Source organism: Dama dama, chromosome 33 (assembly GCF_033118175.1).
Source record: "Dama dama isolate Ldn47 chromosome 33, ASM3311817v1, whole genome shotgun sequence".
In the NCBI taxonomy this organism is placed as follows: domain Eukaryota; kingdom Metazoa; phylum Chordata; class Mammalia; order Artiodactyla; family Cervidae; genus Dama; species Dama dama.
In genome coordinates this window covers 3,689,820-3,710,158 of record NC_083713.1, presented here as the reverse complement: position 1 = coordinate 3,710,158, position 20,339 = coordinate 3,689,820, and the positions used below count along the sequence as shown (strand labels likewise).

The 20,339-nt window shown below is 42.1% G+C and overlaps 1 protein-coding gene across 1 annotated transcript in view; it reads left to right on the top strand.

The window, feature by feature from the left end:
* The window catches only part of HERC2 (HECT and RLD domain containing E3 ubiquitin protein ligase 2), a 238,172-nt gene that overhangs the window by 205,186 nt on the left and 12,647 nt on the right, over positions 1 to 20,339 (top strand). The window contains exons 79-84 of the mRNA XM_061135706.1: positions 6,488 to 6,702; positions 11,824 to 12,001; positions 12,522 to 12,683; positions 14,648 to 14,739; positions 14,945 to 15,084; positions 19,523 to 19,710. Of these exons, the coding sequence (XP_060991689.1) occupies positions 6,488 to 6,702; positions 11,824 to 12,001; positions 12,522 to 12,683; positions 14,648 to 14,739; positions 14,945 to 15,084; positions 19,523 to 19,710 (975 nt within the window). The remainder of the gene's footprint in view (positions 1 to 6,487; positions 6,703 to 11,823; positions 12,002 to 12,521; positions 12,684 to 14,647; positions 14,740 to 14,944; positions 15,085 to 19,522; positions 19,711 to 20,339) is intronic.

Below are 20,339 nucleotides of genomic sequence, written 5' to 3'. Positions count from 1 at the left end.
GTTTCCAAGTATGTGGAAACTTTTCCTCCTTTACAGCTCTCTCCCCAGGGCTCAGGTCCCCGTCCTGAAATCCTGTGTCTCTTTTTTTTTAACCTTTATCTTTTGACCTACCTCATTCTAAGGAGATTGACTCGCCTTTTTGAAAGTCTGGGTCTTCTGCCAGCATTCAGAAGGTGTTCTTTAGGAGTTGTTCCATATGTAGATGTATTTTTGATGTATTTGTGGAGAGTAAGGTGATTTCCCCATCTTATTCTGTCACCATCTTGGAAGTTCTCCCGTAATGCTGTCTTTTAAAAAATTGCTACTGATACGTGGAAATAGTTGTTATTTATATATTGACTGTATGTCTAGTGAAAGTGAAAGTTGCTCAGTCGTGTCCAGCTCTTTGCAATCCCATACAGTCCATGGAATTCTCCAGGCCAGAGTACTGGAGTGAGCGGCTGTTCCCTCCTCCAGGGGATCTTCCCAATCCAGGGATCGAACCCAGGTCTCCTGCATTGTAGGCGGATTCTTTACCAGCTGAGCCACAAGGGAAGCCCTAAAGCAAAGAGAAGCCCAGATGTCTAGTGACCTTATTATATTCTTTTCTTTCTTAGTATCTCAAACTGTTTTGTATCATCTTTATAAATTCATGTTCTGAGATAAATTTTGTTTGTTCCTTTCCAGTTCACCTGTCTTTTACAGAGAAATGGAGCTAATTGGGCTGGGTGGAAATTGCAGTATAATACTGAACAGGGGTGGTGGTGGTGGACCTTCTTTTTGTCTTAATTTAGGCTGCAAAGGAAACACTGTGATGGGATCCTTCTTTGCAACTCCATGGACTGCAGCATTCCTGTCCTTCACTATTTCCTAGAGTTTGCTCAAACTCATGTTCACGTCGGTGATGCTGTCCAACCATCTCATCCTCTGTCACCCCCTTCTCCTGCCCTCAATCTTTCCCAGCACTTTTCCAGTGAGTCAGCTCTTTGCATCAGGAGGCCAAAGATTAATATAGTGAATTAGATTGATTGCTTTTCCTGTATCAAACAGTCTTGCATTCATTGAAGAAACCTTACTTGGTTAGGTTCTGTTTTATTTATATATTTATAAATACTTATATATATGTGTATATATGTACACACACACACACACATATTGGTTTGTTTGGAATTTTTGGGAGACCCAGGGTCATGAGTGTGCTCATCATAATATATCTGTCTTACCTCATCATAATATATCTGTCTTACCCATTCCACGTCAGGTTATGATACCATATTATCTGTTTAACTTACCACAGTTTGCATAGAACAATACACATTTATTATTTCACAGTCTGTCTGGGTAACTTAGCTTGGTCCTCCAACCTGGAGTCTCTCAGCAGGCTGCAGTTGCTGCAGGGCTACTCAGCTTGCCATGACCTGTTGGCTGAGATTGCCTTCAGCTCTTTGCCATCTCCCATGACAGCTGGCTTCGTCAAGGCGGGAGAGCCTGAGAGCAAGACAGAAGTCACAGTCTTGTGCAAGCTAACGCAGAGGTGACCTGTCATCCCTGTTGCTACATTTTGTCCATTAGGAGAGTGTCACTGGGCCCAGCCCACATCTAAGGAGGGATTACCTAGGGGTGGGAATCTTGCAAACAGGGACTCTGGGAAGCAAATCAGAGGCTAACCACCAGAAGTATCAAGGTCATGCTACCCAGAAGTATCAAGGGTTGAAGTGTAGCTCTCTTTTTCTGTTTTCTGGACAATTCTGTCTTTTAGTTGTTTTTTGGTTGTTTTAACATATTTAAAATTTAAAGTTAATCAGTATTTCTGTACTCCTCCAAAATAAGAAAGGCTGATTCTTTGTTATTCTGTGTTTTGGCCCTAACCTGTGTCTCTAATGATAAGCATTATTATTATTGTTTTTTTATATAGACCATATATTTTCTGGATTTACCCAAACATTATACACATCTTTTCTCACCACTTATTTCTTATGTCTTGGATTCTCTGGGATAATTTTCCTTCTCAGTTCAGTTCAGTTGCTCAGTTGTGTGTGACTCTTTGTGACCCCATGGACTGCAGCACGCCAGGCCTCCTTCCATCGCCAACTCTTGGTGTTTACTCAATTTCATGTCCATTGAGTCGGTGATGCCATCCAACCATCTCATCCTCTGTCATCCCCTTCTCTAACTGCCTTCAATCTTTCCCAGCATCAGGGTCTTTTCAAATGAGTTGTTTCTTTGCATCAGGTGACCAAAGTATTGGAGTTTCAGCTTCAGTGTCAGTCCTTCCAATGACTGTTCAGGACTGATCTCCTTCAGGATGGACTGGTTGGATCTCCTTGCAGTCCAAGGGACTCTCAGGAGTCTTCTCCAACACCACAGTTCCAAAGCATCAATTCTTTGGTACTCAGCTTTCTTTATAGTCCAACTCTCACATCCATACATGACTATTGGAAAAACCATAGCCTTGACTAGATGGACCTTTGTTGGCAAAGTAATGTCTCTGCTTTTTAATATGCTGTCTAGGTTGGTCATAACTTTTCTTCCAAGGAGCAAGCATCTTTTAATTTCATGGCTGCATCACCATCTACAGTGATTTTGGAGCCCCCCAAAATAACGTCTGTTACTGTTTCCACTGTTTCCCTATCTATTTGCCATGAAGTGACGGGACCAGATGCCATGATCTTAGTTTTCTGAATGTTGAGCTTTAAGCCAGCCTTTTCACTCTCCTTTTTCACTTTCAAGAGGCTCTTTAGTTCTTCTTCACTTTATAATAAGGGTGGTGTCATCTGCATATCTTCTTTGCTATATAATAAGGGTGGTGTCATCTGCATATCTGAGGTTATTGATATTTCTCCTGGCAATCTTTATTCCAGCCCAGAGTTTCTCATGATATGCTCTGCATATAAGTTAAATAAGCAGGGTGACATCTACAGCCTTTTCCTATTTGGAACCAGTCTGTTGTTCCATGTCCAGTTCCTCACTGTTGCCTCCTGACCTGCATACAGGTTTCTCAAGAGGCAGGTCAGGTGGTCAGTCCTTCTTACTGATACTTTAAACATGTATTTTCAGTTTCTTTTAGTGAGGGTCTGTTGTTGGTTAATCTCCTGATTGTTTTGTTGTTTGTTTTAAAATATCTTAATTTTGTCCTTTTTCTAGGTAAGGGTTGCAGACTTTTTCTGTGAAGGGTGCCATAGTATTTTTTGGCTATGGGAATCATACAGTCTGATCTCTGTTGCAATTATGAAAGCAGCTTGTGGTGAATATGAAAATGAGTGAGTGTGCCTGTGCTCTAATAAAACTTTTCTTTTTTTAATAAAAAACAGGTGGTGGGCCTGATTTGGCTTGTGGGTAGTAATCCAAGCCATGTCCTAGAGTACAAAATTTTCAGTTGACCGTTATTTTTAGTCAGTCTATTAAAAGTTTTATTCTTCTGGTTTTTGGCCCTCATTGATCATGAGTGTCATTGATCATGACTGGAGATATCAGCAGTCAGATTAATTTTTACCCAAATGAAAGTTATAAATCCTTTCTTTGTATAACAGCTGCTTCTAAAAATCTTTCTTTAGTGACTTACACTTTCACTATGGTATATTTAGATGTCAATTTCTTTTTATTTTTCCTGTCCTTTTTTATTGTTTTTTTACCAGGTGGTGCGGGATGAGGGGTGGGCTTCCTGGTTCCTAGGAACTGGTCTTTTAACATTCTGGTAAATTCTCAGAGATTATTTTTTCAAATATTGCCTCTCCCATGTTTTCTCTATTGTTGGTCCTTTAATGGACCGGAACCTGGTGGTTCCGAGAGTAAGAGAGAGAAAGAGACTGACATCCCCTGGTTTACGCGGAAAGCCAATAGAGTCTGGTTCTCAGGGCTCGCACTGCTGCACGTAGGCACCAGGCGCCCTCTCCAGTGGGTGAAGGCACAGGGCGCCTTCTCGAGAGGGGCTTAGAAGCCCGGGCAAGAAAGTGAGCTCAACGGGCCTCCGCGCTCCAAGGAATTAGCCAGAAATAGAGAGAAAGACAGAAAGAAGGAATAGAAAGAAAGAAAGACACAGGGACCAAACCTCTGATGGAGCAAAGGTGTTTTAATCAACATGGTGTGGGCATATATACTGTCTTACAAGGTGGTTATTCTCAGCAAAGACAAAGATTAAAATTCCAGACTTACAAAACATAAGGCGATCCCTATCAAAGAGAGAGAGTTGCAAACAATCACCTTTTACGGTATGGCTCATAAAAAGGAAGAGGGTACTTATCACTGTAATGAGAAATGCCTGGATCCTCAGCCCCGGGAAAGGGGCGCCTCTCCTTCCTGCATATTCAGGAATCAATAAGGGCCAGAGGGTTCCTGACAGATCCAAAACAGCACACGGGAAGCCTCTTGTTAGATGCTTCCTGACACTCTATGATCTGTACTTAAAATTCCGAGTTCTGATTGATGTTCAAGTGAGAAGGTCTATCCCAAATTCTGTCTTCTTTTCTGTTTTCTTTCTGTGTTTCTTTGCCATATGCTGGATAATTTCCTCAGAGCCATATGCTAGTTGTCTAATATTTCTTCACCTGCTTATAATCTCTTTTATGCATCAGGGCTTTTAATTTCAACTCTGTTTTTTTAATTTCTGGAAATTCTGCTTTGTGTTATCTTAGTCTCTCATTCCTTGGGGATACTTTCAAGCTTTTATTTCTTTAAACATAATATTGGACTTTGTTTCTTTTGACTCTTAGGTAATGGGAATTTTTGAGCTGACTATTTTCCTTGGAAAATTTTATGTAGAAATTCTTTGAGATGAGGCCTAGTTTTTTTTTGTTGTTATTACTTAGATTTGTTATGCAATTAATGGACACATTTAAAAAAATGATATCCCAAACTGTTAGAATCTATTAACATCTTAGTTAAATATCTGCAAGAGGTAGGACTCTGAAAGGATGGGACAGCTTTTTGAAGCATAGAAAACTGCCTGGAAATAGCTCCATGAAAGGTTCCAGGCAGAGACTGAGGGATCAGGCATATCTAAATGAGACTGAGGGATCAGGCAGTATCTAAATGAAGAGAAAAAGAGAAGCCAGCACATTTTTTTTGCTTTTTCACATAGTGTTCTCTCCTGTCTCTGCTGGTTAAGAAGTTTGTGGTGTTAGAGGTCTGGTTTGAAGGCACTGATCAAAAGAGAATTTATGTCCCTGGGGTACTACAAGTCTAAGCCATTGTAAATTAAATTCTCTAGCTACAGAATATAGACCATGAAGTGAAGTGAAGTGAAGTGGCTGAGTCGTGTCCCGACTCTTTGCGACCCCATGGACTGTAGCCTACCAGGATCCTCCCATGGGATTTTCCAGGCAAGAATGAATACTGGAGTGGGTTGCCATTTCCTTCTCCAGGGGATCTTCCCCACGCAGGGATCGAACCTGGGTCTCCCACACTGTAGGCAGACGCTTTACCGTCTGAGCCACCTGGGAAGTCTACAGCATGTAGACCACAGGTAGCATTAATTCAGACTGAAAACTAACTCAGTGACCAGCTTTCGTGGTCATGAATTCTCAGGAGAGATTCTCCACCCTTTCATTCAGCCCTAAGGTTGAGAAAGACGGCTTTCTTTGTTTTCTTCTTAGTTCTCATTCAGTCTGAGTGAGAGCAAGCCCTTCTCAGCCTCTTCTTTTTACAAAGTCTCCCTTTGGGCTTGACTCCTAACCCCCAACACGCTGTGCACTTGAGATCCTCAACGCATTCCCGGGGAAACTGACTTTGGGCTTATTTATCTGTCTGAATTCTTGGTTTTACTTCTTGTTTTGGGCCTTCAAGTTTCCTTCCTGTTGTGTCAGTGTAGCAGACCAGCTGAAACAATGCGAAACAGCCTTTAAATTGTTATAGGAGGGGTGTTAGACATGCATTGGGAAACGGCAGTCTGGATTTTTTTTTTTTTTTATGATAAAGATGTTTTATATCCTAAATGAATTACCCACCTAGAATGAAAGAAAAATAGTATAGTCTTCTATGTGATTTATATACTGCTTTGCTGAAATATTAGACATATGTATACTTTTCCTGTGGGTATTTGTGTAGGTGTTATTTGGGATTTGCATATAGTGCGTGCATGCGTGCTTAGTCACTTCAGTCATGTCCGATTCTCTGCGACCCCGTGGACCATGGCCTGCCAGGCTCCTCTGTCCATGGGATTCTCCAGGCAAGAATACTGGAGTGGGTTGCCATTTCCTTTTCCGGGGTTGCATATAGTAGATAATTAATTTTTTTTTTGCTTTTCTTGGTATGTATTGTAATTGCTATTCTAGACAAAAATAGAAGTACTTCCAGGGAAAAGACATGCTTTCAAAATACATTTTCTGAATTTGGAGTTTCTATTAATTGTAACTTTTTCTTTAATTTTTAGAGTTCTTATAAAACAAAAATAAAGTCTTAATTTTAAATTTAATTTTTTTGTGGTAAAAATACCTAGAGCTTTGATTTATTAATTATTGAAATATGGGATTCTTAGATAAAAATATGATGTCTGTATTATTTTATCTTGTAGCTATATGCCACTGGGTATGGTGCGGGCGGCAGACTAGGAGTTGGAGGGACAGAATCGGTGTCCACCCCCACATTACTTGAATCCATTCAGCATGTGTTCATTAAGAAAGTAGCTGTGAACTCAGGAGGAAAACACTGTCTTGCCCTCTCTTCAGAAGGAGAAGTTTACTCTTGGGGTGAAGCAGAAGATGGGAAGCTGGGGCATGGCAACAGAAGGTACTGTGTGAAGCGCCATTTCCAGTGTTGTGTCTTCTTTTTCCTGATTTTGTCTGTGTTAATGCTTGTGTAGTGTATTGGCAGCTTGTTTTTCAGGGCAACATCTGCAATAATCTACTCAAGCTTAATGACTTACTTAGCAGAAATAATTCATGTGACATTATGTAGGCTCGCCTACATGACCTCTCTGTTCGGGGCATCAGATCTGAATTTTGATTTCTGATTACCAAGTATGGGGAGCTTCATCTTGTCCTTTCCCCTGAGGCTGCTTACCCTGGTCCTAGTTCTCCACTAATAGCTGGCATTTTGTTAACATGCAGATGCTAAACCTATAAATACAGAGCAAATGTCAGTGAGGGGAAAGGAACACACAAATGACACAGTTTTTTACACAAAACAGCCAAACTCAGTAATTTTTAAAAAGTAATGGGAAATAAAGGCCAAATTGGAGCCACAGGACCTTTACACCTGAAATAACTAAAGCACCAGACAAGATACATGAAACAGCAGCCCTCAAGGCATTGAATAACAGGCAGTGAGGTATGCTCAGTGATCTCCAGAGGTGAACACTGACACTCATTTGTGAAGAGAACATCTGAGAGGCCAAGGAATAGACCACCTAAAAGACTGGGGGCAGCATTCTCAGAGTGCACAGAGCTCTGTAGGTAGTGCCCACTCCCCAGACCTCCTAACTCATGGGGCCCTGAGCAGAGGACCAAGGATGATGGGGCACAAAACTGCCGAAGGAATTTAGTTAAGACTGCCTGAACTGCTGTTCTGATCCCACCAGCAAAGTTAAGAAAGCAAGACATGAAAGGATTAAACTGCTTACAAGTAACTTAACTGTGTTGTAGAGGTCAAACCTAAAGAATATTTTATGGATACAAACAGCATATAGTATAGTATTTACAATATTGTTCATTTGGTCAAAAATTATCAGGCACATGTCTCTTCAGTAGTGTTGGGAAAATTACATGTTCAAATGCAGAAGAATGAAATTGGACCCCTGTCTTACACCAGTCACAAAAATTTGCTCAAAATGGGTTAAAAAAGTTGACTATAAGACCTGAAACAGTGAAACTCCAAGAAAAAAACATAGGGGAAAAGCTCTTTGACATTAGTCTTGGCATTGACTTTTAGGATATGACACTAAAAGCAAAAGCAACAAAAACAAATGGGACTCATCAAACTGAAAATCTACTGCACAGCACAGTGAAAAGGCATCCTGTGGGAGGAGGGAAGATACTTGCAAATCATGTAACTGATCAGGGGTTAATATCCAAAATATGTAAGAAACAGTGTCCAAGTCCTAAAATACAGCTCATGGGATTAATGGCAGATTAAACATTACAGAAGAAAAGGACAGTGCACTTGAATACATAACAGTAGAAAGTATTCAAGTGAAACAGAAGAAAAGAATACATAAAAGACAGTAGTATCAGTGAACCGCGGGCAACCTCCAGTGGCCCAATATATGCATAATCAAAGGTGAGGAGGATGGAGATTTTGAAGATGTAATGGCTTAAAACATTTCAAATTTGATGAAAATTATAAACCCACAGATATAAGAAGCTCAGAGAACCCTAAGCAAGAGAAACTGAAGGAACTACACCAGAGCACATCATAATCAAATTGCCCAAGATCATTGATGAGGAGAAAAAAAATTTAAAGCAGCCAGAGGGAAAAATACCAGTTATGTAAAGAATAACAGATGAAGGGTGATGGTGAATTTCTGATGAGCAGTAATGCAAGCTAGAGTACAGTGGAGATACAGTGGAGTGAAAGTGAAAATAGCATGTAAAAATATGTAGGATCCAGAAAAAGCAGTGCTTAGAAGGAAACTTATAGCATAAAATGCCTTTTTATAAAAGAAAAATGGTCCCTAACAATGACCTCAGCTTCTACTTTAAGAAACTAGAAAAAGATAAAGTGAGCAGAAGGAAGGAAATAAGAATCCATGAAATAGAAAACAGAAAAATGGAAGAAAATGAAAGAAAACAGAAGTCGGTTCTTTGAGAAAGTGTAATCAGTGAAAACCGCCTTTTAGACTGATCTATCTCTACACACACACACAGACAGACACTGTGAATGTATAGGAATATAGGAATGAGGGAGTTTTCATCACTAAAGATGTGTAGTTACTGAAAGATGAAGTATGTTGAGTAACTTTATGCAAACGGGTTTAACTTTTTAGGTGAAATGGACATGTTCCTCAAAGGACACACATTCTTTAATGCTCACTCAGGAAAGATGACTTGAATGGCCCTGTGTCTATTTAAAAAATTGAATTTTCCACAAATAAGTCTTCAGGACCATGTAGATGACTAGTGATTTCTACCACACATGTAAGTAACAGATAATACCAGTTCTGCACAAACTATTTTAGAAAAGTGAAGAAGGGAATTCTCCCCAATTTAGTTTTTTGTGGGGGCAGTTCCATTCTTATATCAAAATCAGACTCAGATATTATTAGGAAAATACAGACCAATATCCTTCATTGACATAGATGTAAAAATTCTTAATAGTTTAGAAAATTGAGTCTTAACAGTATGAAAAAGGATAAAGCAGTATGGCTAAGTGAGGTTTATACCAGAAATTGAATAATTGTTTTAACATTAAAAAATTGATCAGTATAAAAAAGAAAAATTATTTTGATTATCTCAGTGGATGAAAGGCAGAAAAACATTCGGCAGATTAACCTTTGTTTCTGATAAAAAAAAACTTTGAGCAACATAGGAAGGAAAGAAAACTTCTTAAACTTGATAAAGGGCATCTCTGTTAAATCTAGGACTAACATGGTACCTGATAGTGACAGACCTAGCAGTTTTCCTATCTCCAGGAATAAGACAGGGACATCCACTGATGTCAGTAGTTGTATTCAGCATTGTTTAGCAGGTTCAGCAAGGGCAATACAATAATGCAAAGGGATAAAAGGCATTCAAATTGGAAAGAGAATTTGTTGTTGTTCAGTCGCTCGTCCAACTCTTTGTGACCCCATGGACTGCAACACACCTGACTCCCCTGTCCTTTACCATTTCCTGGATCTTGCTCGAACTCATTTCCATTGAGTTGGTGATGCCATCCAACCATCTCGTCCTCTGTCATCCCCTTTCTTCCTGCCTTCCATCTTTCTCAACATAAGGGTCTTTTCTAATGAGTCAACTGTTTTCATCAGGTGGCCAAAGTATCGGAGATTCAGCGTCAGTCCTTCCAGTGAATATTCAGAATTAAAACTGTCCATTTACACATAATATGATTATTTATGTAGAAGATCTGATGGTATCTACAGAAAATCTATTGGAATTAATAGGTGAGATTAGCAAAGTTACAGGATAGAAGATCAGTAAATGAAGGTCAGTTGTAGACAAAGGAAACATTCCTGTATCAAAAAAAGTCAACTGTGTGTCTTTATACATATTACAGATGCAATCAGAAGTTGAAATTTTAAATTACTACTTATGGTACCCTTCCCCTAAAATTGAAATAATAAGGAATAAATTTGACCCAAAGATATGGATAACTTATAGACAACAAAAAGACCTATAAAAATGTTACTGAGAAATTGTAAAAGACCTAAAATTATGGAGGAGTATACTGTGTTCATGGATTGGAAGACTCATTATTGTTAATTTGTTGTTTTTCCCAAATTAACCTATTGATTCAACCCCTTCCCATTCAGAATTTCTGTAGAAATTGGCAAGCTGATTATAAAATTCATGTGGAAATGCAAAGTACTTCTAATAGTAAAAACAAACTTTGAAAATGAGCAGAGTTGGAGAGCTGATACTACCTAACTTCAAGTCTCATTATAAAGATACAGTAATCAAGACAGTGAGGTACTTAAAGAGAGAGAAATATGTCAGTAGAGCAGAACAGGATGGGGAGTCCAAAAATGCACTTGCAAATACTGACACAACAAGTGTGGAAGAATGAAATTTGATTTGTCCCTCACAATTTGCATTGAATAATTTACAGAAGTGCAAAGACAAGTTTTTAGAGAAAAGACAGCCTTTTCAGTGAATGGTTTTGAACAAGTCAATAACCATATGGTAAACAGTGAACTTAAATTCTTACCTTGTACCATTAATACCCAAAACTAAACCAAATACTTCACTTACTTCTACCTAGGCCAACTAGCCAATCTTCTGCTCAGATCTGGTTTAAAGCATGGACTATGCAGCATGTCCAGTAATCCATCCAGAAATAAGGACTACAGCCTAAATTCCACATACCACAGCCTGAAATCTTCAGCTTTGTCTAAGGGAATACCTCGATCTTTGAACTTGAATTATCTTGCATCATATCCAAGATTAACTCATATACCTAAAACTAAAAACTTATAGAAGAAAACATGAGGGGAAACTTTTGTGACCTTAAGTCAGACAAAGATTTTTAGCTAGAACTCCAAAAGTACAGTTCAATAAAGTAAAATAGGGTAAATTGGACTTCATGAAAATTGTGAGCTTCTCTTTGAAGAAATTCACAATTTTTATAAAGACAGTGTTAAGACGGGAAAACATTTGCCATCAAATATTTGACTAAGGTCTTATATCTGAAATTGTTAAAAAGAGCTTTCAAAACTCAAGAAAAAGAAGTTTGTTGTCAGTGCTTGTCATGTTCTAGACTATTTGAGTCTGTAAATGAAAAGTTGATTTATAGCAAGGGTGGATAACCTGTTTCTCTAAAAGGCCAGATAGTAATAAATATTTTGTCAGTCACATAACCATCTTTGTTGTCTGTGCTTCTTTCTTGTTTTGTTTGTTTGTTTTACAACCCTTAAAAATTGTAAAACCCATTCTCAGTTCACTGGCCTTTCAAAAACAGGTTCTAGTCCAGACTTAGTCAACCTGTAAGTGCTACCCCTTGATTTAGACTGTACATCTCTTCTCTAGCATTTGGCAGCTTGTGTAAAAGAAGGTAGGTAGGGTATTATGTAATTTAGAGTTCAGGCCTGAATGATTCCTCCAGATTGATTTTTTTTTTTTTTTAAATGATTGACTTGATGTAGATTGAGAGGTGTGCATTGAATAAGTGAACAGCACACTGGAAGCCTAATATGAAATAATTTAAAAACATTCAGGAATTAAACTCCTGCTGCTATATTTGGTGATTTTTTTGTAGTCCGTGTGACCGTCCTCGTGTGATTGAGTCTCTAAGAGGAACTGAGGTGGTTGATGTTGCTGCCGGTGGAGCCCACAGCGCGTGTGTTACTGCAGCTGGTGACCTCTACACTTGGGGCAAAGGCCGGTATGGCCGTCTGGGGCACAGTGACAGTGAGGACCAGTTAAAGCCGAAGCTGGTGAGGAGCAGCTTTGCTTGGGAGGTCTGGAGGAACAGCTTGCCATTGTCATTATCCTTTTTTAAAAATAAAAAGTATTTCCTGTTCCAGATTCGTTTTAGTTTCAGAGTTAACAGTTTTATTTTTGGTGGGAATAAAAACCATCTTGGTATATTTTCCATAGGTCATTTAAACAGGATAGTGTTTGAAGTACCCTTTTATCTACACTAGTAAATATCTCTTTGGCATCTACCTAGAGACGTCGTCTCCTAGAAGGCCCAGTTTTTTTGGGTGAGACAATAGGGTGGCAGCACTGAGCAGGGGACACTGAGGTCTGCCTCTTACAGCTGAGATGCCTATAGTTTGAATATGTGAGGGGTATTTTCTATCTTCTCTTATAGGATTATTAAGATTACCTGTTTTTTGGGAAGAATTAAAACAGGCATCCCCCAAACAAAAAAATCTCAGCACCTTAGCCTCTCTAGGGGAGATTCTCCTTCCTTTTGTGGTCAGATAACCCCTAAGTCCCCTCTCTCTGCAGGTGGAGGCGCTGCAGGGCCACCGCGTGGTCGACGTTGCCTGTGGCAGCGGGGACGCCCAGACCCTCTGCCTCACGGATGACGACACTGTCTGGTCCTGGGGAGATGGGGACTACGGCAAGCTGGGCAGAGGAGGCAGTGACGGCTGCAAGGTGCCCATGAAGGTATTCCCCTTGACGCTCCTGGGGCCTCGGGTGTGAGGTCTCTGGAGCTCAGGTTGCTCATGGGCACCATCCGCGTGCGCGAGCCCAGGGCCCCGCTGGGCTCATGTCCTGTGGTATACTGCGTTAACCTCACCTTTAACTTCTTTGGAGAAAATATAGTGGGTTATTGGGGGGAAAGTGAGTGAAAGACCCAGAGGGATAAAGATGTTTTAAGTGCGGTTTTGTGCTTTCTTGGAAAGTGTCTGTAATCAGGGAGGAATCACATAGTCTGTGGCTTTAATTAATGTGTAGCCCTGTTTGAGGAAAAAGCACCAACTCGTTCACACTCTTCAGTTTCCTGAGGTCTGTAGCTGTGCAGTGTACTAGTACTTGCCGAAAGGCTGCATCTGGCTTAGTCAGAAGCTGTTAGATGGACATCTTGTGAGAAGCCAAGAGAAGAGGCTTCACTTGAGCTGAGTGGCTCTGGGTAGTTTATTAGCATTTGTAGTCAAAACTGTATTTTGCCTTTGTGACTAGGTAGTTGGCAGAGGTTTTTTGTTCATTGGTGTGCTTAGGTCACTTTCTGACTGCCTAGCAGCCTGCAGCTGAGGTGATTTGCTGTGGGCTTGGGAGTGTAGGTGCTGTGAAAGAAAGCTAGAAGCTGTTTCTGCCTGGATCCTCTCTAGCTGGTGTTCCGAGACTGCCCGTGTGGGGTAGAGGCCAGCACGGTGCACGGGCAGCCAGGGACGGGGTGGGAAGCCACTCAGGGCCAGTCAGAAGAGGAGCCTGAGCTGGGACTGCCAGGCTGTTCTTCTCAGAGTTGTGCTGCTCAGTACAGTAGCCACTGGCCACACGTGACTACTAAAATGTTGGCCTAAATCAGAACTCCCTCACTTGACAGTATCCACATTTCAGGAGCTAGTGCGCTTCCATGCTGGGCAGTGTGGACATGACAGGCTTCATTATCATGCAGGTGCTTCGCTGAGGCAGGGCATGACGAAGGAGACGGCACCTGCAGCTCTGTGCCAGCAGGCTGCGGCTGCTCAGGGCCTCCTTGGCAGGTGCTGCTGGAGAATCTGGGACCCAAGGCTGCCTCCTCCTCCTTATCACCACTTTCTCTTTTCCCTTATAATTATACAGAATTTTAACTACGTGACAGGTTGCTTATGGTTTCCACATTTATGAAAAAATTGTTGACTTTTTTATGCTGAGAAAGTTTTAGCCTTAACCAGGATTGAAATGTCAAGTACTTGGGGAGAGGGGGCGCTGAAGGATATCACTGATATCTTTGTGATGGGGGTAGGGTGAGGAGAAAACTAAAAGAATTAAGTTATTACTAATTTAAATTTATAATTATGAGAACTTGAGTCTGGAAACAGTCACAAGTAATAAGGAGCATAGTTTGATAGGTGAAGAAAGATGATAGCTAGGTCAGTGGATCCCATCAAGACCTCTGGGTGCTGGCTGTGAAGGTTCTGGACCCTTGAGCAGGCAGGGCTGGAAGTGGCATGATCAGCATTGTGTTTAATTGGAATAACCTGGGCAGGTGGAGTGCTGGTATCAGAAGGCCAGAACCCTGTTTGTCTTGGCTCTTCTTCCGTGTTACCTGCTCCTCCTCCCCTGCGGGCTTCTACGTCTCGGAAGGCTGGAGGGCAGATGTGAAGTGCAGGGCTTGCTGGAGAGTGGAGCTGCCATAAAGAGAAACTGAGTCGGGACAGTGAATTCTGGGGACGAGCAATGTGTCCATTTACGCGTCAGGTCTCAGGGGCCTCAGGCTGCCTGTGGCCTGTGCACCCTCAGAGCCAGGCATTTCTGCTCCTTTTGAGAACACTTGGTTACACGGAGCAGGATTTTAAGTTGTAATAAATAGTTGGCATAGAAGTAAAGGTTTTCAGAGTTCTTTATTAGATTTAGTTCAGTATATGGGTGCGGCCATCAGCAAAATCCTTGGGTCAGTCAGTCTAATTGAACCTTTTCCCTTCTAGATTGACTCTCTTACAGGCCTTGGAGTGGTTAAAGTGGAATGTGGATCCCAGTTTTCCGTCGCCCTTACCAAATCTGGTGCTGTTTACACTTGGTATGCAAGATTCTGCTCATTTAATTCCACCAAAACCAATGATTGTTAATTTGAAGTTACATTAACTGTCTTTTTGTAGACTGAAATGTAACTTCTGTGGCAGGTGGCAATTTCTGTCTTCCTGTAGGTGTTTGCACCAGAAGGGTGGGGCAGCATGGTGAACGAGATGGCATTGCACTCACAAGTTCCATGTTCTTGTATACAGGGGCAAAGGTGATTATCACAGGCTGGGTCATGGATCTGATGACCATGTCAGAAGACCTCGGCAAGTCCAAGGGCTGCAGGGGAAGAAGGTCATTGCCATTGCCACTGGCTCCCTGCACTGCGTGTGCTGCTCTGAGGACGGTAGGTGGGGGCGAGTTTGTAACTTGGAGGTTTGTGATCTGAGAGGTCAGGGATGAATGCACAGCTGTAAGGTGGTGGGGGTGGGTATGGAGGGATTCATACTATATTCTGAAAATACATCTGTGCTGTTGGCCTTCATCATCTTCAGCCCCTGGTGTTAATACCGGTGAATATATTGTGTTTCGTGGCAGAAAAGAGTTAGCAGAGCAGGGCTGATATGGCTGTTTTTATTTATTTTTTCTTAATTGCGGTATAATTGCTTTACAATGTATTAGTTTCTGGCGTACAGTGAAGTAAATCAGTTATATATAGATATATATCTATATGTCTATGTCTCTGTCTTTGTATGTATGTATCAGTTCACTTCGATCACCCAGTCCTTCTGACTCTTTGCGACCCCATGAACTGCAGCACACCAGGACCCCCTGTCCATCACCAACTCCTGGAGTTTGCTCAAACTCATGTCCATTGAGTCTGTGATGACATCCAACCATCTCATCCTCTGCCGTCCCCTTCTCTCCCACCTTCAGTCTTTCCCAGCATCAGGGGCTTTTTAAATTAGTCAGCTCTTTGGCATCAGTGGCCAAATACCCCCTCCCTCTTGAGCCTCCTTCCCTCCCAAGCCCACCCTACTCCTCTGGTCGTCATCAAGCACCGCGCTAAGCCCCCTGAGCCCTGCGGCAGTTTCCCACCAGCTATCTGTTCTACTCAGAGCAGTATATATATGTCAGTCGTCATCTCCCAGTTCATCCCATTCTCCCCTTGCCCCACACATTGATGGCTGATTTTAGAAAGGCCTGCTTATGAGGTTGGCCTTCAGCTGGCTTCTGGGAACCTGGGTTTCAGGCTAATCCACTAGCCCTAGTTGAAAGAGGCCTTGTTAGAATGTTTGAAAAGAGTGTGGTCTCTGTTGAAACCTGCTTCCTTCTGCAGGGGGAATCTGGAACTTGGGTACATGCCAAACAGAGGTGCCTGCATGACCTGCCCCGGTCACAGCCCTGGGCACTGAGTGTCTAGTGAGCTTCCCTGGGGGCAGCACATCACAGGTGGCCGCAGCTGGTTCCTCGGGGAACTAAGTATGTCTGTGTGGCACCCCTGCAAGGGGCCTGTTGGAAGCTCGCTCCTGGTTTTCTCTGCGCTGCGTCCATGTGCCTTTGCTGACTTTGCTTTGTGTCACTGTGATGAATTGTGGCTCTGAGTATGACATGCTGAGTTCTTGAATATTTTATTTACTTATTCTCATCAGATATTTAAAATTTTTTTGTTTTCGTCTTGTTGGACTCAGGGTTTCCTAATTTATTTGATGAGTTATATATATGTAATCTTGTTTCATGCAAGGATGGGCACAATTAAAGGACAGAAATGGTAAGGACTTCATAGAAGCAGAAGAGATTAAGAAGAAGTGGCAAGAACACACAGAAGAACTATACAAAAAAGGTCTTAAATGACCCAGATAACCATGATGGCGTGATCACTCACCGAGAGCCAGACATCCTGGAGTGTGAAGTCAAGTGGGCCTTAGGAAGCATCACTACAAACAAAGCTAGTGGAGGTGATTGAATTCCAGCTGAGCTATTTCAAATCCTAAAGGATGATGCTCTTAAAGTGCTGCCCTCAATATGTCAGCACATCTGGAAAACTCAGCAGTGACCACAGGACTGGAAAAGTTCAGTTTTCATTCCAGAATTTCATTCATTGCTTCTTTGTTCCAAAGAAGGGCAATGCCAAAAATTGTTCAGGCTACCATACAGTTGTGCTCGTTTTAGATGCTAGCAGAGTTATGCTCAAATTCCTTCAAGCTAGGCTTTGGCAGTACGTGAACTAAGAACTTCCAAATATACACGCTGGGTTTAGAAAAGGCAGGGGAACCAGATATCAAACTGCCAACATCTGTTGGATCATAGAGAAAGCAAGGGAGTTCCAAAAAACATCTACTTCTGCTTCATTGACTATGCTAAAGCCTTTGACTGCATGGATCACAACAAATTGTGGAAAATTCTTAAAGAGATGGGAATACCAGACCTTACCTGCCTCTTAAGTAACCTGTATGTGGGTCAAGAAGCAGCAGTTAGGACCAGGCATGGAACAACTGACGGTTCCAAATTGGGAAAGGAGCACAACAAGGCTGTGTGTTGTTACGTTGCTTTGTAACTTCTATGCAGAGTGCATCATGCAAAATGCCAGCCTGGATAAATCACAAGCTGGAGTCAAGATTACTGGGAGAAATATCAACAACAACATAATACCACTCTAATGGCAGAAAGTGAAGAGGAACTAAAGAGCCTCTTAATGAAAGTGAAAGAGAAGAGTGAAAAAGCTGGCTTAAAACTCGACATTCAAAAAACTAAGATCATGATATCTGGTCCCATCACTTCATGGCAAATAGATGGGGAAACAATGGAAACAGTGATAGATTTTATTTTCTTGGACTCCACAATCACTGTGGATGGTGACCTCAACCATGAAATTAAAAGACGCTTGCTCCTTGGAAGGAAGCTGTGATAAACCTAGACAGTGTATGTAAAAAGCAGAGCCATCACTTTGCCAACAAAGATCTGTACGGTCAAAGCTATGGTTTCCAGCAGTGATGTGTGGATGTGAGAGTTGGACCATAAAGAAAGATGAGCACCGAAGAATTGATCCTTTCGGACTGTGGTGCTGGAGAATACTCTTGAGAGTCCTTTGGACTTCAAGGAGATCATACCAGTCAATCCTGAAGGAAATCAACCCTATGAATATTCATTTGAAGTACTGACGATAAAGTTGAAGCTCCAATACTTTGGTCACCTGATGTGAAGAGCTGACTCATTGAAAAAGACTGATGGCTGCAAAAGGAGAAGGGTGTGGCAGAGGATGAGAGGGTTAGATAACATCACCGACTCAATGGACACATGAGTTTGAGCAACTCCAGGAGATAGTGGAGGACAGAGGAGCCTGGCGTGCTGCACTCGACGGGGATGCAAACAGTTGGACACAACTTAGTGACTGAACAACAACAAAAATAATAAGCTGTTGCTATTACTTACCTTGATGCTCAAATCATGCCCTGTTTCATCTTCTGGAATATCCCCACATTATTCCTTGAGTATTTCTGTGCTTTCTGGCACAATAAGGCATTCTATCCTTATCCTGAGTCTTTATGTCGCAAACCTAGAATTTGATGTTTTCCCAAGGAGTCCTGGTGCCTCTGGAGGAAAATGGCATTTAAAAGACAAGATCTGGTCTATAGGTGCGCGTTGCTAAAGTGCTATCACTGCTGTCAGACCTTTTAGAGGACAGAGCTAGGGAATATATGTGTAAATAATATACAAAATTACATCTGTGTTTGTTTCTGTATGTATATATGTACAGTGAACACAGCTTGTCCACACCAGTACCTCAAGCTCTAGTTCTGAACCACAGCTTCATTCTAGTTTTCTCTCTCCCCATCCTTATAACTCTGTTCTCTTTTGTAAGAAACCTGGTCCTCTAATGTAGCAACTTACCCTGCCTGTAGTGGCTGCTGCCCCATCATTGCCTCTGACTTCTCGCCCGTGTGGATCCTCACGTCACTCGGGTTGTGACTGCCCGCCCACTCAGGACTGTGCCCTCTCATGGGTATATAGCTCCCTGCTTTGGCCTGCCTCTCCTACTGGACTCACCCTCTTTGTGGAAGCCCTTGTCCCTTGTGCGGTCTGAGTCCGTGCACCGGGCTGTGCCTCTGCAGAGAGGCTCTCTTCCTCTTGCTTGCACTCCGACACCTACCCAGTGGCTTTCGGACGGCGCTATCCAGAACCGGAAGGGGAAGGGCACAACACCCCGCCCTTCATCGTGCAGGCCTTGTACTTTATAGAGTGGTGCTTATGGCTGCGTGGCATCCTGAGGAGTCTTTGTGAATCTGGCAAGGCGTGTGCCATCTCTACAGAACTGAATTCACTTCTGTTCTAATCACCACCATAACCATACAGTGGTGTTTCACGATTGGTCTAGCATGGTAAGCTGAGCGTGATTCTCATCAGTGTTTGAGTCTTGTGTTTAGGATCGGAATGACCATTAGAAGAGCACATGTTCCTTTAAAACATGGATTTTGTTTAGTTAAAAACTGACTTTCTCTTCCTTTAACATACAAAGTCAATTTGGATTGTTAAGTATTTACCATCTGTTTTGATATTACTTGTTCGGATTAAGAGCTGCTTCCAGGTACGTGCTTAGTCTGGTGAACAGACATGGTTGGAAAAGGAGTTTTAGCCAGCAGAGGCTGTCAAGAGTCCTGGGGATCCTGCTGCCTTTTGAGTATTGTGACTCGAGACATCTAGGTCCCCATAAGTGTAACATTTGCACAGATGACTGCCAATAGGCAGTTGGAGGGTAGTGAGGACGGTGTTTGTAGGAAGATGGTGGTTGTTGTGCATTTATTGGTTCTTGTCTATAAGTCCTTGTTCTCCATCTGCTGCCTTAGGTGAAGTTTATACGTGGGGTGACAATGATGAGGGACAGTTGGGAGATGGAACAACAAATGCCATCCAGAGGCCTCGGCTGGTAGCTGCCCTTCAGGGTAAGAAGGTCAACCGTGTGGCCTGTGGCTCAGCACACACTCTCGCCTGGTCAACCAGCAAGCCCGCCAGCGCTGGGAAGCTGCCTGTACAGGTCAGTGGTTGAGCCCAGTGGGCTCGCAGGCACGCGCGTCGTGACAGAGTTGGGGTCTGTATCCTGAGCCACGGGGGTACAGGCAGCACACACTTCCGTTCCCCTTGTGTATTTACAGAGGCATTCCACTGAAAATAACCTGATTCATAGTGATGAAAACAGTGTTTTAAGAACCTTAATTACCAGGTTCAATCCCTGGATCAGGAAAATCCCCTGGAGTAGGAGATGGCTGCCCACTCCAGTATTCTTGCCTGGAACACTCCATGAACAGAGGAGCCTGGTGGGCACAGTCGCTGGGGCTGCAAAGAGTCGTACGCAGCTGAGCACTCAAACACATGAGAACCTTAATGTTCACACTTGGCAGCGTTCTGTGTGCACCAGTGCGTCACCTTTATTAAAAGTTGTATAAACTAGTCTGGTAGTACAGATTGTATGTTTTCTGCAGTTAAATTTATTTCTATAAGCTGATTTTTTTTTTTTTTTTTTAAAGCATTCTCCGTGGTTTACATTTCTTGGCTCAGGCAAAATGGCCAGAATATTATTTTTAAAACAGCAAGATTTTTCAAACCAAACTCAGAAGTCATAGCGCTTCTTTGTTTTCAAGAACATTTTCAATCCATCTACTATAC